The sequence below is a fragment of the Rhinolophus sinicus genome, chromosome 14, assembly GCF_057876585.1.
Source record: "Rhinolophus sinicus isolate RSI-liver-muscle chromosome 14, RSI-T2T, whole genome shotgun sequence".
Lineage (NCBI taxonomy): Eukaryota > Metazoa > Chordata > Mammalia > Chiroptera > Rhinolophidae > Rhinolophus > Rhinolophus sinicus.
The window spans coordinates 29643037-29659255 of NC_142514.1; the positions used below are offsets into that span (position 1 = coordinate 29643037).

The 16219-nt window shown below is 36.2% G+C and overlaps 1 protein-coding gene across 5 annotated transcripts in view; it reads right to left on the reverse strand.

Annotated features, from left to right (window-relative positions):
* FOXJ3 (forkhead box J3) overlaps nucleotides 1-16219 on the reverse strand; it is a 125478-nt gene that overhangs the window by 48961 nt on the left and 60298 nt on the right. For all 5 annotated transcript variants that reach the window (XM_074334522.2, XM_019737168.3, XM_019737166.3 and 2 more), the window contains exon 4: nucleotides 12769-12843. In XM_074334522.2, coding sequence (XP_074190623.1) covers nucleotides 12769-12843 — 75 coding nt within the window. The remainder of the gene's footprint in view (nucleotides 1-12768; nucleotides 12844-16219) is intronic.

The following is a 16219-nucleotide window of genomic DNA, read 5'->3' on the forward strand; positions in this document are numbered from 1 at the left end:
CCAAAATGCCAGTCAGCTTATTTGTAGGAACTGACAAGCTGATCCTAAAATACATATGTATTTGACCTAGAATAGTCAAAACATTCTTGGGGGGGAAAAGTTGGAAGATTCATTCTTCCTGATTTTAAAACTTACTACAAAGTAACAGTAATTTGAATTAAGAGTCTAAACACAAACCTGTATATTTATTTGTCAATTGATTTTCCCCTGTATATTTGTTCAACAGATTTTCCCCCGACTACTAAGATAATACAATGAGAAAAGAATAGTCTTTTCAGCAAATGGTGCTGGGAAAACTAGATATCCACATGTAAAAGAATGAATTTTGGCCCCCTTCCACCATATATAAAAATTAACTCAAAATGGATCAAAGCTCTAAGTTTAAGGGCTAAGACTCTAAAACTCTTAGAAGGAGCAAAATAAGTGTAAATCTTCATGACCTTGGATTAGGCAACGGTTTTTAGATATGACACCAAAAGCACAAGCAACCAAAAGAAAATTGATAAATTCATCAACACTTAAAACTTTTCTGTCTATAGACATCATCAAGAAAATGAAAATAAATCCCACACAATGGAAGGAAATTTTGCAAGCCATATATGTGATAAGGGACTTGTATCTAAAATACATAAAAGAACACGTACAGCTCACTAATAAAAAGACAACCTGATTACAAAATGGACAAAGGATTTGAATAGACATTTCTCCAAAGGAGACTTAGGAATGGTCGAAATGCACATGAAAAGATAATCATCAATATTTGCCACTAAGGCAATGCAAATCAAAACCATACTACAATGAGATACCACTTCACACACACTAGGATGGCTATAATCAAAGACACAATCAAAAGTGTTGGCAAGGACATGAAAGATTAGAAGCCCCATAATTGTGAGAACGTAAAATGGTGCCGCCACTTTGGAAAACAGTCTGGCAACTCTTCAAAAGATTAAACATTATGACCTAGCAATTCCACTCCTAGTGGAAAACAACCCAGATGTCCATCAACTGATGAACAGATAAGTAATTGTGATATAGTCATACCATGGACTATCACTCAGCCACACTGCTACAAGCTACAACACAGCTACGACACTGAAAACTTTGTGCTAAATGAAAGAAGTCGGACTCGAAAGGCCACATATTGTATGATGCCATTTATATAAAATGTCCAAAATGGGCAAATCCAGCGATCAAAAGTAAGTTAGTAGTTGTCAGAAACTTAGGGGGTGGAGGGTGGGAGGAGGGTGAGGAATGACTATTAATGAGTACAGAGTTCCTTTCTGGGGTGATAAAATAAAAATGTCCTAGAATTAGATACTGGTGATGGTTGCACAACTTTGCAAATATGTAAAAAAACCACTGAATTACATACTTTTAAATGGTAAATATTATGGCATATAAATTATATCTCAATAAAAATATTGTCTTGTTTAAGAAAAAACAGGAAGCAAGGAGCTCCAATCTAACAGTGATAGGTCCAACACAGTCAAAAGTCACTTGTCACGAAGTTAAAATCAGTGAGTGGTACTGCGCAGAAAAAAATCAAGTCTCTTGATTTCAAGCTGTTTCCTGGCTTTACTTTGGACCATGTCAGTCTTTGATAAAAGTCCTAAATAGACATTAATGTCACTAAAAGTCAAGCAATTCATCTATTTGAAAAATAAGAATTCCAAAGATTCTCTCAAATTCAAGTACATGAGTTAATGTTAAGAAGTGAAATAAATTATCTTGACCTTTGCCTTATTGATCAAAAAAAAGGTCTGACAAAAAAGCAAAGTGACAATTTCTAGAACACCTAAAGGCTAGTCTTCATTTAAAATAGCAAGAGAATTAATGTACAATTAGAAAACATTTGTTGTGATAAACGTTTACTAATATCTATTATGTATATCAGATACTATGAAAAGGTCAAAGACCCAATCCTTGTCAATAAAAAATTCAAAATTGAGTGGGATAGATCAAAATACAGATAGTACATCATTCAGAGGCATTAACAGTGGTATGCTCAAAGAACCAGGTGAAAATAGGGAGAAAGAAGAAAAGGTGAAAAGGGGAGAAATATGAAAGTTACCGCCTTTCAGAGTAATGCGACATTTGAGCTGGGCATTAAAGGATGAGTAAGTTGGAAAGTAAGACTATTTTAGATACAATGAAAATTATGGGCAAAAATGTGAGGATACAAAACTGCACCATAAATGCAAGAAAAATAGTGCAGTGTAGCTTGAATACAAAGTTTAGGGCATGAAGCTGGGGGCTGGAGTTGAAAATGTGGCAACAGAGGCAGGTTTGTGTTCTTCCGTGTGTACCAGGCAGCAACCCGGAGAATGGAGTAAAGGTAAGCAGAGAGTAGGGGAAGGAGACCAGCTGGAGGTAACAAAGCAATCCAGTTATTTATCATTAAAATAATTTTATTTTTTTTAAATCCCATTTCTTCTAATTACTGTGTTTTGATACAAAACTCTGGATCTTAAAACATCAATGGTAATGTAAGGAATCAGATGAATTAGCTACGCAGATCAGGACAATACTTTCTTATTATTAAAAACCCACAGTGAAGCAGAGGCTCCTGGCACACCTCATATCCAGGTACAAGCTGGGGACAACACAGAAGCCCTAATGTTCCAGCATCGAAGCAACCGGTTGAACACATTTCACCAATTATCTCTTAATATACACAAAAAAGACAACATGGATATTCTAGAATTAGAAAATCCAATGACTGGAATAAAATTCACCAGATGTGCTTCACAACAGATAGGATATTCAAAAAGCCAGAGATCTTGAAGACAGTTCAGTAAAATTATCCAATTTGAGGAACAAAAACAACAAGGAAAAATGAATAAAGAAAACCACAATGCCCTGTAAAACAATGTCAAAGAGTCTATCATATTTTAATTGGACACTAAAAGGGAAGAAGAGAAAATGGAAATAAGAGATAATTTTTAAAAAGGAAATAATGATCAGAAGTATCCCAAATTTCGATGAAAATCTCTTCTTACTGATCCTGTAAGAAGTGCCAAGCAGAAAATACAGAAAGATAACTACACCAAGGCACATTATCGTCAAACTGCTTAAATCTAAAGACAAAATTCTTAAAAGTCGCCAAAGAGGGAGTGGGGTCGGGGGAAGGCACTACATACAGGGGAATAAAAATAAGAACCACATGTGACTTTTCACCAGAAATAATGGAGGCCAAGAGAAACATCATCTTCAAATTTCTGACAGGTGGGGAAAATCCTGCAAATTCAAGATTCCACATCCGGAAAACGTATTCTGAGGATGAAATAAAGATCTTTCTAGATAAACAAAAAGCCTACAGAATTTGTTACCTACAGACCTACATTACAAGAAATGCCAAAGAATACTGTTAGGCTAAAGGGGAAAGATACCAGATTGAAACCTGGACTTACAGAAAAGAACACCAGAAAAGGTAAATAGTTAGGAAATATTTTCAACATAAGTTCCTTAAAACACCATCTAAGACAAATAAAACAAATCCTAATGTGGGATTTATGATGTTAAGTAGAAATACAAGATATGACAATAGCACAAAGAAAGGGATGGGTAGATAAATGGAAATATACTGTCGTAAGGTATGTATGAAATGGATGGGAAGAGGTAAGTAGTACGCGGTATGAAGTGTGAGGTGTGAAGTGAAAGGTGATATATTACTTCTAAACAGACTTTGATAAGTTAATGGTACATATGTATTGTTAAGCTCTAGAATGACTACTAAAACATTAATATAAGGAGCACAGCTAATAAGTCACTAGATGAAATAAAAACACTATATATTATTTGATTAACCCCAAAGATTGCAGAAATGAAGCAACACAGGAACAAAAGAAAAATAACAATCATACCAACAATCATATTAAATATAGACTAAGAACTAAATTAGATTGCAAATATTGTTAGACTGAATTTAAAAAACAAGAGCCAATGGCAACATGCTGTTTATAAGAGACAGACTTTAAATACAAAGACATTTTTAGAAGAAAAGCAAAATACTAGGAAAAACTAAATCATGAAGTTGCATAAGAAAGCTCTGGAGGCTGTATTAATATCAGACAAAGTAACTTTCAAGACAGAGTACTTTAAGAAATTAAGAACATTTCATAAAGATAAAGTAGTATTTCAACAGGAAGATTAAACACACTAATATCAATCTGAAATGGATCACTGACCTAAATGTAAAATAGAACTATAAAAACCTATAAGAAGAGGGCTGGAGCTCTGTGCTCCTAACTCCGAAGGCTGCAGGTTCAATTCCCACATGGGCCAGTGGGCTCTCAACCACAAGGTTGCCAATTCAACTCCTTGAGACCCACAAGGGATGGTGGGCAGCGCCCCCTGCGACTAAGATTGAACACAGCACCTTGAGCTGAGTTGCCGCTGAGCTCCTGGATGGCTCAGTTGGTTGGAGCGCGTCCTCTCAACCACAAGGTTGCCGGTTCGACTCCCACAGGGGATGGTGGGGTGCACCCCCTGCAACTAGCAAAGGCAACTGGACCTGGAGCTGAGCTGCGCCCTCCACAACTAGACTGAAAGGACAACAACTTGAAGCTGAACGGTACCCTCCACAACTAAGATTGAAAGGACAACTTGACTTGGAAAAAAAGTCCTGGAAGTATAGTTCCCCAATAAAGTCCTGTTCCCCTTCCCCAATTAAAATTTTGAAACAAACAAACAAACAAAAAACCTACAAGAAGAAAACAGAGGAGAAAATCTTTATGACTTTGGTTGATTTCCCAGACAGGACACTAAAGTCACAAATCACTAAAAATTGATAAATTAGACTTCATCAAAATCCAAAATGTCTGTTCTGTTTAAGATACTATTAAGAAAACAAAAATGCAAACTACAGTCTGAAAAAACATTTATACAATACAAATTCAAGAAAAGACAAATCCAGAATATATAAAAAACTCTTACAATTCAGTAATAACGACAATCAAATTTTTGTAAGAAAAAGGCAAAAGACTTTAAAAGAACCTTCAGGAGAAAAGATATACAAATGACCGACCAATAAGCACATGAAAAAATGCTCAACATCAATGGTCATCAGGAAAATTCAAAATAAAATCATGAGCTACCACTTCACACCCACTAAAGTTGCTAAAATGAAAAATATAGGGAATAACAACCGTTGACCAGGATGTGGTGCAACTGGAACTCTCATGCATTGCTACTGGGAATGAAAATACACAACTATTTTGGAAAAAGGTTCAGCAGTTTCTCATAATCTTCCACCTACCCCTGAAAAAGCAATTAGTCTATTATTCAAGAGAAATGAAAGCGTATGTCCATAGAAAACTTGTACAAGAATTTCCTAGTAGCTTGTTCATAATAGCCCCAAACTGAAAACAACTGAAATGTCCACTAACAGATAAATAGATAAAAAAGATTGTGGTATAGTCATACAATGGAATACTACTCAGCAATAATAAGAAAAAACAATTGACATATGTATTGCAATAGTCACAGACACTACGCTGAGTGAGAGAAGTCATACATAGAGTACACACCGAATGATTCCACTTCTGTGAAGTTCCATTACGTGAGGTTTATTATGTGAACTAATCTACTAGTAAAGTCTACTATGGACTTAAAGACCACTAAAACCGAGGCCTGATTATAGGCTTGTTTTAAGGATTGAGATAATCCATATAAAATAGCTCCCTAATCTGTAACGCAATGAACAAATGTAGACATTATTATTAATTCATATCAACAATTCTGGCTCAGCAAGTTAATGGTCTCCTGAGCAAGAAGACTGCAATGTCTTCGTCTGCAAAATCCTAAAGAAAAATCACAAGCTAGAACTGTACATCTTCCTTAAATAGAAGTGGTTAAATAATACAGATAATTCAAAACTTTCAGGAAAATTAAGGTAATCAAGATATACAAAATGCGTCAGAAATAAAGATGTGTCAAAGACCAACAGTGGCCTTAAATGCCTTTATTTTCATCAGTACAAAATATTTATCACTTCAAATAAAGTACATTTTAATTATTTCAATAATTTGATAGAAATTTTACAACACAAAATGTACTGCTTTAGCACACACTAGTGTGTCTTTTAACAGCCCTCAAATTAAAAATAGCCTAGAAAAATGCCATTATCTGATTAAATATAAATAAACCCAAGAAGCTAATATTATCGTCACACTCCTGGGGGAAGCAGTCCCAGTTATAAACAGCCTACCATTCCAAACGGCTACATCTGTAAATTTTATGATTTATGTCTTAAGGAACCCTATTGCCACGTATATGTGCTCACTGGTAAAGTGAACCATAGACTACTCTCTGATCTTTCTTAGCTCTCCAGGCACACTATTTCAGAAGTTCCAGATATAGTACTGGAGCCTTTTGTCCCTGACTTCTTTGGTTTCATACCGTATCCTGCTTTTTTTTTACTCTTCAGTTTAAATTTGGCAATCCTGTTTAAAAGGACTGTTTTACCCTTGAACACCTTAGGACGCTGCTCCTGGTTATTTGCCCATGGCTCCAAGACACAGCATCTGCGTGCACCACAGACACAGTAAACAAACATTACTTCTCAGTTTCAGTCTTGGTTTATACCTGTTGCCTAAGCATAAGTAAGAATAATACCATCTTTCATTCTCAGAAGTTTCTAGTTGGGACAAAAAGTTAAATACTCAGACCTACTCAGACCTACTCAGACCTACTCTACTCAGACCACAAAAATAGGCTGTGAACAAATACATAGCCTGGCTGGCTAGGTGGCTGAATGTACGAACAAAAACCATTCCAATGCCAGCTCAGGTCCCTGAAACATTGTTGAATAAATGCAGGTTTTTGTTACTTTGCCCAGGAAAGACTGTTAAAAAATGTATTCTTAATCAATGGATTAAAAATATGTAATCAGTATATTAATTGTATACTAAAAGGTTCCTCTAAATGTTAAAAATACTATGTTCTAATAAGTGATTAATAGTTGGCCATATCTTGTTTTTAAATCATCAGTGCCTTCACTGAATCCTTTCAGACATTATTTTTTTAAGTTAGAGATAAGGTTTGACTAGATCACAATTGATTTCCAGGAGACAGATAGCTCACCTACATTTAATAACTCACAAAGCAGTTAAGTATGGCTATTATTAGTTTAGGTTAAGTCAACAGTGCTAATTCAACACTGTGACACTATATGTCAAACTAATTATTGAGTCTAAGTTTAAAAGAAAAGAACTTGATGGTCAAATGAACTTATGACTGGCAACAACCCACAGTCTTCAAATGGTGATTAAACTGTGGTAAATTCATATAATGGAATCTATGAAATAAAATGGGAAAAACTGCTGATATAACAACATGGCTGGAATTCAAATGCATTATGCTAAGCGAAAGAAGCCCAACTCAAAAGGCCACCTACCGTATGAGTCCCATTTATATGAATTTATAGAAAAGGCAAAATTATATGGACAGAAAACAGATCAGTACTAATTGCCAGGGCTGGAGGTAGGGAAAGGGGCTGACTACCGAGGAGCCTTACTGTTCTGTATCTTGATCACGGTGATGGTTACATTGTGCACATTTGTCAAAACCACTAGAGTTATACACCAAACTGTGAATTTTACCATACATACTTGAAAAACAATTAATTTGTGGATAAAATATTATTTTTTAAAAGTAGTTAAGATGTGGAAAAGAAAATAAGAGGCCAACCACCATAGCAAAATGTTATCTCCCACCCTTAGGAAAAGAACAGAGAAAACTACATGTCCAAACAAAAGGCAGCTCAAACTAAACTGCCTCAACTACTACAGTGTATGTTGCCAGGGCTCAAGGCCAGCACTTCTTTCTGTTTCTGCAGTGTTCTCTCTGAATCAGACCCTCATCTCTTATCTAACTCAATCTTTCACACCCTCTCTGAATACCTGTACTTACTCTGGGCTTTCTAATCTTGGTCTGTCTAACGGAATGTTCCCCATGAACATGCACTCATTAGCAGGTACTCGTATTTCTTCACTCTTGACCATGTGAAGTCATGTTAGTACTTACATTAATTCCCTTAGTTCCCTTTTCTTTCTCTACTTTGTTCTGACTGGTCCCTCAGTTAAACTTGATCATGTCCTCTTCTCAGTCTTCAACTGGGATTCTTATCCACCATGAGTTAAAAACCACAAAGGTTAATAATTTCAACTACCCTTGAAGTGCTTCAGAAGTAGCAAACTTTAAAGCCTCCCTTGGGAAGCCTACCAGTGTTTTTTCACCCCAATAAACATGGTGTCCTTATTTCTGTCCCACTAAACTCTTGTTTATCTTTAAATTCTACTTCCTGTTTGGATCTATAAAAAAACACAGATAAGAGATCAACTTCTTCCTCACAAAAACCATGCATTTAAGACTAGTATTAAAATTACACTCTTATCTTCTTTCTTCAGGGTACACACCTATGATTCCTGTAACACTTTATCACTTAATGTTGTATCTTATGTTCTCTCAAACTTGTCTAGTTTCTCTACATCTTTTTACAAATACAGATCAAAACCGGATACCAAAAAGTAATAGACAATTTACAAATAAATAAAACACGATACTAACATGGTCAAAAAAATACCCTTTAGAAAAAAGAGATCAGTCAACTGTTATGATCCCTTATACTATGAGAGAGGACAGGGGGGAAAAAAAAATCACCATCTCAGAACTTCCAAAAGTTAATTCACTAGCAGTGACTTTGTTGTTTCCTCACAAACCAGGAGACCCTAATCTTCACATCCACTGAGCCTTTACAAACTTTGCCTCCCCAGGCAAGAAAAAGCTACCCCCCAAATACACCCACTATGAATTCACTGTAGTTACCTCTCCCAGAACAGGTAGGTGGATTTCATGGGGTCTTAAGCTTCTTAGCTATCATCTCAGTTCTGTTAGAGTCCATTGCTACTAATTAATGATGCTATTGTTGAAACTATTTCCTATCATCTTTTATTTCTTTTAAAGTCAAAGTATTATTTTTCTGAGTTGGAGAAGAAGGAATATATTGGTTGAGAAAAGATTAAGTGGAAAGCAAAGAAAGAGAATTCTATATTTTTAAACTAAATCTAACTGATAGGATTTGTTTTTCCATAATGAAGCAGAAGTGTTTACCTTCAAGACAATTAAAAGGCATGTGTGAACTAAATAAGACTTTTACAAAAAACAAAAACAAAACAACAAAAAAATACCACAGACCGAAATATGAAAATAAATGAGGAGAGGCGAAAAAAGGCAAGAATGAAAAAATGGAGGTAAGGCTGCAGGATGCAGAAACAGGGTTGTAATCAAGGAAAAAGAAAATAGAAATCTGTCCCAAAAAAAGCAGCGGAGTTATGGATGCAAAATATAACTTTGTTTGTGTTCCTTTTTAAAGAAAACAATAATGTGGCTCTTTGAAATTAGTTTCAGGGAACAAAGGAAAATCGATTGCACACCATCAGTGCACATGGGAGGGTATCAAATATTAAGGGCTTTTATGACAACGGCTTCTGGAAAATGAAGGTTTGAGTCAGGAATGAACAACCATATAAAAACATCTGTAATTCAACAATACTCTTCCAGCTTAGGCTGACCTTCATACCTCTCTGGTAATATCCTGAACAGGAAGCTATACCATAAAAATATAGGAAAGAAGATGCTACAATGAGCTGCTTCTACCTCTCCCTCTTGGACCCATCTGTGTCATGGCGGCAGCTAGCAAAATCCTAAGGGGTTAAAAATCCACCCATACCCAAAGACCAAAAACTACTCCCACCCCACCTTGGCTCAATGGTTTTCTCCCACTGTGGTGAGGGTGGTTTTGGAAAAGCTCCTCAAATGCCAGGAAACACTGTAATACAAAAAGAAAAAACAATTCATAAGTCCCAAAATTTAACTAACATCTTGGCCTCCCTCCCAAGGAAGATTGGTATAGTGGAAAAAGCACCAGTCTAGGAACCAAGAAACCCAGTGTACTTGTATTCTGCTTGTTCAGCATTCATTCTAAGACATTAGCTATACTCCAGGTGAGCTGGGAGGAGGACACCAAACAGTCTTTCTGCTAAGGGTTACTAAACTAGCAGAATATAAGCCAGAAGCTGCTGATGGCTATCTCTGCCACAAATTAGGCTGAAAATGTATCATCAGAGAAGCTAAGGGATCTAGAGAGACATTTCTGGTGACAAAATTTAAGAACCAGGCTCCAGTTCCTACTGCAAATATCTTTTCCCTTAAATTGGTCTGTAATGGGTTTCTGTGACTTGCAAGTAAGTCTGGCCAATACATTTGGGTTCTAATTCCACATTGAACCTGGGCTATCATTGCTCGTTGATTGGCTTTACTTTCCTCTTCTATAAAAAGGGCTAGATCTGAGGTTTTCAAAACTTTTTTAAAAACAAAATCTTATTTTGATAGCAAAAATTATTACTTTATTCATATAAATGTATTTTATAAGATCATATTTACAACATGTACTTCTGACCAAAATCAGTAGGGATAATGGGTATTAAATCTCACCCTGAGGCTGAAAATAAAAATGTTTCTATTAGTATAAACATACTTTATAAAATCAAATGTATGATATTTACTATTATGGCCAAAATTAATAAGAACAGTAATATTTTTTGGTAAGAACAAAAGTTGAAAATTGGAGACTAATGGTAAAAATTGGAAGCTTTTATTAACCTCTCGGGATTCAATTTATTTCTGTATTTTGTTTCAGTTGTACATTAGTAAGACAATCCTGATTCAAAAAGAATAGCTGCAAAGAGTAACATATGTTTTCCATATATGCCTTATCCCGTGATGCTATTTAATTAAAGGTGGAGAAAAGCTTTAAGTTCTGCACACACAAAAAGCTGACAACACAAGTTTTTTTTAAAACAGGTCTCCAATAGGTTAAAATTTAATACATAATACAGCTAAGCATTCATGGGGGCGGGGGTGTTTTTTTAATGATTTAAACCGCATTAAAAATTAAATCTGAACCAAATGTTTACAGGATCCAATCAGTGCCTTCATAGAACTCTAATAAAACAGATAATCACTTAACCTCTGAAGAACATTTTCAGTCAGATTCATTTATACTCACTGCCCACAGGAAACTGTAATGAAGCAAACATGAACAGCTACAATTCCTTTTTTAAAGGGAAGAAAAATTTCACCAATTCTTAGTCACAACCTTGGAGAGTTATGAGCATAGGCAAATAATAAATTGGATCAAATGAGAAGACTATTATAATAATTTATTCAGTCTTATTAAGAACTAACTTGATGGGGCAGACCATAGAAGGTACTATAAAAAACATTATTTAACAGTGCGGTTTTACAATAGAAATGAATATCTATCTCTAACCTCAAGAAGTTTACCATCTTGGACAAAATATATTCATTCATTCAACAAGAGTGTCTCCTCAGTGCTACCAGCCACTGTGCAAGCAACTGGGGCTAAAAAGTGAAAAAGTGAACAATATACACATGAGCCCTACCCTCATAATTTAGACTTTAACCTAAGGGCAGTAGATAGCCAATGAAGATTTTAAACAAAGAGTACATATGATTAGGTTAACATTTTTGAAAGGTCACTGGCTACCATGTAAAAGTTACTATAAATTAGAGGTAATAAGTCCAAGGATGGAGGGACCAGTTAGGAGGTACTACAATGATGACAAAGTAACAGGAACTTGAAAGAGGGAACAACAAACTCATCTGAAGGAAGGGGGGGTGGGGAAATGATCAGAGAAGTAATGTTGCAGCTCAATCTTAAAAGACAAGGAGAAGGCCAGACACGCAGAAGAAGGGACTCTGTACATTAAGAGAAGACCATATATGAAAGGCATGTAGTTCTTCACAGTGTGTGATGAATGAGGTGAAGCACAGCTAGAAAGGCAGATCAAGAAAAACAAAGTAAAGGATATTTTATTAAAAAATCATCTCCAGAACACTGGGGAGTAATTTTAAGCAGGGTGGTAACATGACCAGGCTCACATTTTAGAAGAATTTTTTCCAGAGACAGCCTAAAGAAGACAACAAGAAGTCTAACCATCCAAACAAGAATGTACGCTTGCCAACAGATACACTGGCTCAAAATCCTAATTTAATAATTTATCGTGACAATCAAATATGGTCCAAACAAGTACTCTGAGCTTAGAAACCAAGCAACCAGTACCAAGTTCAGGGCGCACTACAGTTGACATGGCTATTGAAACAAAAAAAAACAAAAAAAACAAAAAAAAGGGAAGTATCTATAGATAAAATACTAAAAATGTAATGGTGGCCAGGAGATAAAAAGAATGGAGAGGAAAAACAGCAACTAGAAAACAGGAAAATAACAGAAAAATAATTTTATTTCAGGGTAAGACTTCCTTCCACTTGTCAATTACATACAAAGCCACCTCTTATGTGTAGTAATTAATAAACTGTGGTTCCTGACAAACAGTTCAAAATACAAATTTAATACACACACTTAATAACCAAATAAAAACTAGATTAGAAATAGCCAACTATAACAGAGGATCAGCTCATACTAGCAAGCGTCCCTGGGCTTAAAAGGAAAGCTCTCCCAGCCTAGCTGGTCCTTTAAGCATATGAATTAAAATGGGGGTGGGATGGGGAGAGGTGGGGTGGAGTGGGGTAAAGGAGGACTTGTTATTTCACAAATGTTCCTGATCAATGAACTTGAATGCTCTCATTCCAATTCTTTTGCTTTATATAACAGATGTGGCTTAGATACAAATATAACAACAGATATAATGAGGAACCCAATTATTTTAAGAAAATAAATCCTACCTTTCCAGGGTCATCCTTGGATCGAGGCACTTTAAGGAAACACTTGTTCAGTGACAGATTATGTCGTATAGAATTCTGAAATTAAAAAAGAAAAGCCATACAGTCAATGGAATCCAAAAATAAAACCCACCTTTAAAAACAGAATCAGAAATCTAAGTATCTCTATGCACTGGAATACAATTACAAATGGAATGAGCTTCAAATTTAAACCTTTCCGATTTTCAAATTATGAATGCCAAAGGGAAGCAGTTATTGGAAAAGAATTTCTAGTGGATATTACCAAACTCCAAATCATGGAATATATGTCCCATTTTAAAAGTTTATTAAGATCTTTTAATGATGCAGGAAGATGTCTATGATTAATGTTAAATATTAAATGCCAAATATAAAATTATATACATATTATGACTTTAACTGTGATTCATTCATTCATTCATTCTTGGAAATAAGCCAGAATGCAAAATGCTAAGAGCTATTAATGAAATTATAGGTGATGATTATTTTCCTCTTTTTACTTTTCTGCAACGTTCAAATGATCTAGAAAACACATGTATTAAACCTTTTTAATGAGTGAAAAAATTAAAACAAAAAAATGCCACTGCTCCGTTACAAGAGCACATAAACGCCAGTTAGGGCCTTGTTGCAACCTGTGAGAACGAAACGGCATGAAAAGACACTGGCTACAGGGGGCTAGCAAGAACATCAAGGTTCCCCAATTTAGCAAGAAAGAATAACCAACTTAGGTGGCAGGAAAATGCACTCGGAGGCCGGGAGAATCTTTGAAACAGAAAATCTTTCATGAATAAGTAGGACTGTGCCACAATTTTTACAGAAAATACCCAAAGGCCATTTCTTCTTAATGAAATGCTCCAAGATCCAATCCATAATTTTGTATACTCTAAAATGGCCAGGTATTATAAACTGCAGTTAGCCACTACTTAGAATTTTGAGAGGTTTTTTGGCATAATATCTATTTTATTTTTTAATATAAAATTCAAAACTCTAATAACAATGCCTGTATTAAAACTTCCCTCTCGTGGGGCAAAACTGGGGTTAAGGAAGTTTTCAAAAGATGAATATAAATTCAATCCTATCTTATTACCAAAACATCAATTTAAAACTTATGTAAGTTCCACTTCTGTTTGAGATGTAAACAGCTACAAAGAACGAAGATCCCAAAGGAGAACAGCATGTGACTACCTAGGCAAGGACTGGACTGAAAACTATAGGCCTAGAAACACCAAGGACTGTCAGCAACAGCAGAAGATAAGAGAACCTTCTCCCCTGGACCCTTCAGAGAGAGCGAGGCCCTGAACACCTTGATTTCAGACTTCTAGTCTCCAGAACTTTGAGAAATAAATTTCTGTTGTTAGGGGAGAAAAAGAATGATGACCCCTCCCAAACAACGAGAAAACAATGGGTTAGCCCAAACAACAACAGCAATGTACCTATGTTTGAGACACATCAGAGAGCTGAGGTTGCACGGCAGCCCCTCCAAATGAAATTCCTAAGAAGGGCAAGCCCATTCTGTGAGAAAGAGGACAAACTATCTTACCCTTTGGCAGATCATGGGAGAAAGAAGTGGCCACCATTCAAGAAATTAGCTAAAATCTGAAAGGCCAACCATGGACTAGTATGTCAGTTTAGAGTAACAACAGCTCCAGACACAAGGGAAGTTCCCACTCACTCTCAAGCTCTTCTCCACGGCCTCCACCATATGCTCACAAGAAAGACTGCGGGGTAGGAAAGGAGACCAAAGAAAGTCTCCTTTGTGGCACAGGCAGGAAAGAGGTAAATGATGATCAAAGGGGAGAAAAAGCCCCTGTACCTTTTTCAGATCTTACAACACAAAAAACTTAAGTTTGAAGTAGAAGCAGCAAAACCTCTCACTCATAAGACTCTGACAAAGATTGCTTCTGAGGGAAGAACGGAAACAAAACCCTTCTGCCTCTAGGGAGGAAAAGGAAACCCTTTCCCAGGACACAGGCAAAGATCTACTGCTCGTGGAGTAATGGTAGAAGCAAAATCTTTTTACTCTGGGACAAGTGTCAGAAACTACCTTGGGCCCCAGACCCTACACCAATACACCATGCAAGGCCAAAGTCAGCTAGAGCTGGGGGAAGGACAAGAAACGCACCCAAAAGCAACTACAGATACAAGACTAGACTGGCTGAAGAAAAGAAACACTGAAAAAGCCCTACCCCCAGCCAAGGGCCTGAGCAAGACTGAGGCTGGATCAAGACAACAGAGAAAATCTCCAGCCCCTACCACAAGCCCAGCAGTGAATACCAAGAAATAACAAGTCTACGGATAGAGAAAGGGCAGGAGCATGGAGAGAGACCCCTATCTGTAGCAAGGTAGACAGACAACTAAAATCTAAGGAGAAAGCAGGAAAACTGAGAAAACCCTACAGCAGCTAAACTCTGTACTCCAAGCACGAGGTAACAGGAGCCTACTGCTGGAGGGTCGTCAAGTCTGTGGCATACTGAAGGTAAGGAGCCCAGTGACAAAACCCAAATCCAGTTCAAGTACTGAGAGACTGATTCCAATCCCCACACAAATGACCTGGGACAAAAGGTGCTTGTCCATTTACAAGTATAAACACTATTTACCTCAATCGCTACCATTCTTCTACACATGTATCTGGTACTCAGTCAAAATTGTAAGACACATAGAAAAGCAAGAGAAAAAAACCCCATTGTCAAGATATAACCAATAAAACCCAACTGAGAGATGACTCAGGTGTTAGAACTATCACACAAGAACTTTAAAATAACTAAACATGTTCAAATACCAAGTACACAAAAGTGGCTTGCATAGATGGGGAATTTCAACAGAGATGTGGAAACTGTAAGAAAGAAGAGTAAACTATAAATGATAGATATAGAAAACACGATCAAAGATAAAGAATTCCCTAGATGGGCTCATCAGTAGACTAGACACAGCTAGGGAAAGGCTCCAATATCTTGAGGATAGATCAACAGAAATCATCCAAACCAACCAAACACACACACATACACACTTCAAAAAACGTACAGATCATCCAAGACTATGGAACAATACAAGTAATTTGAGTCCCAGAAGGAGAAAACAAAAAAAGAAAGAGGCAGAAAAAAATGTGAACAGCCAAGAACCTTCCAAAAATAACACAAAACATCACATGACAGATGCAAGAATTTCAGAGACTACCAAGCAGAATAAATTAAAAATCCACACACCTATATCCATTAGTCAAATGCTAAAAATCAACTGAAGAGAACATCCTAAAGGCAACAGGAGAAAAAGAAAGATTTAGGTACAGCGAAATAAAGATAAGAATTGTAGCATATGTCTCAAAAACTATGCAAGTTAGAAGACAAAAGAGTGACATTTTTAAAATACTAAAAGAAAAAAAGTCAATTCTATACCCAGTGAAAATATCTCTCAAAAATGATGGCAAAAGAAATACTTC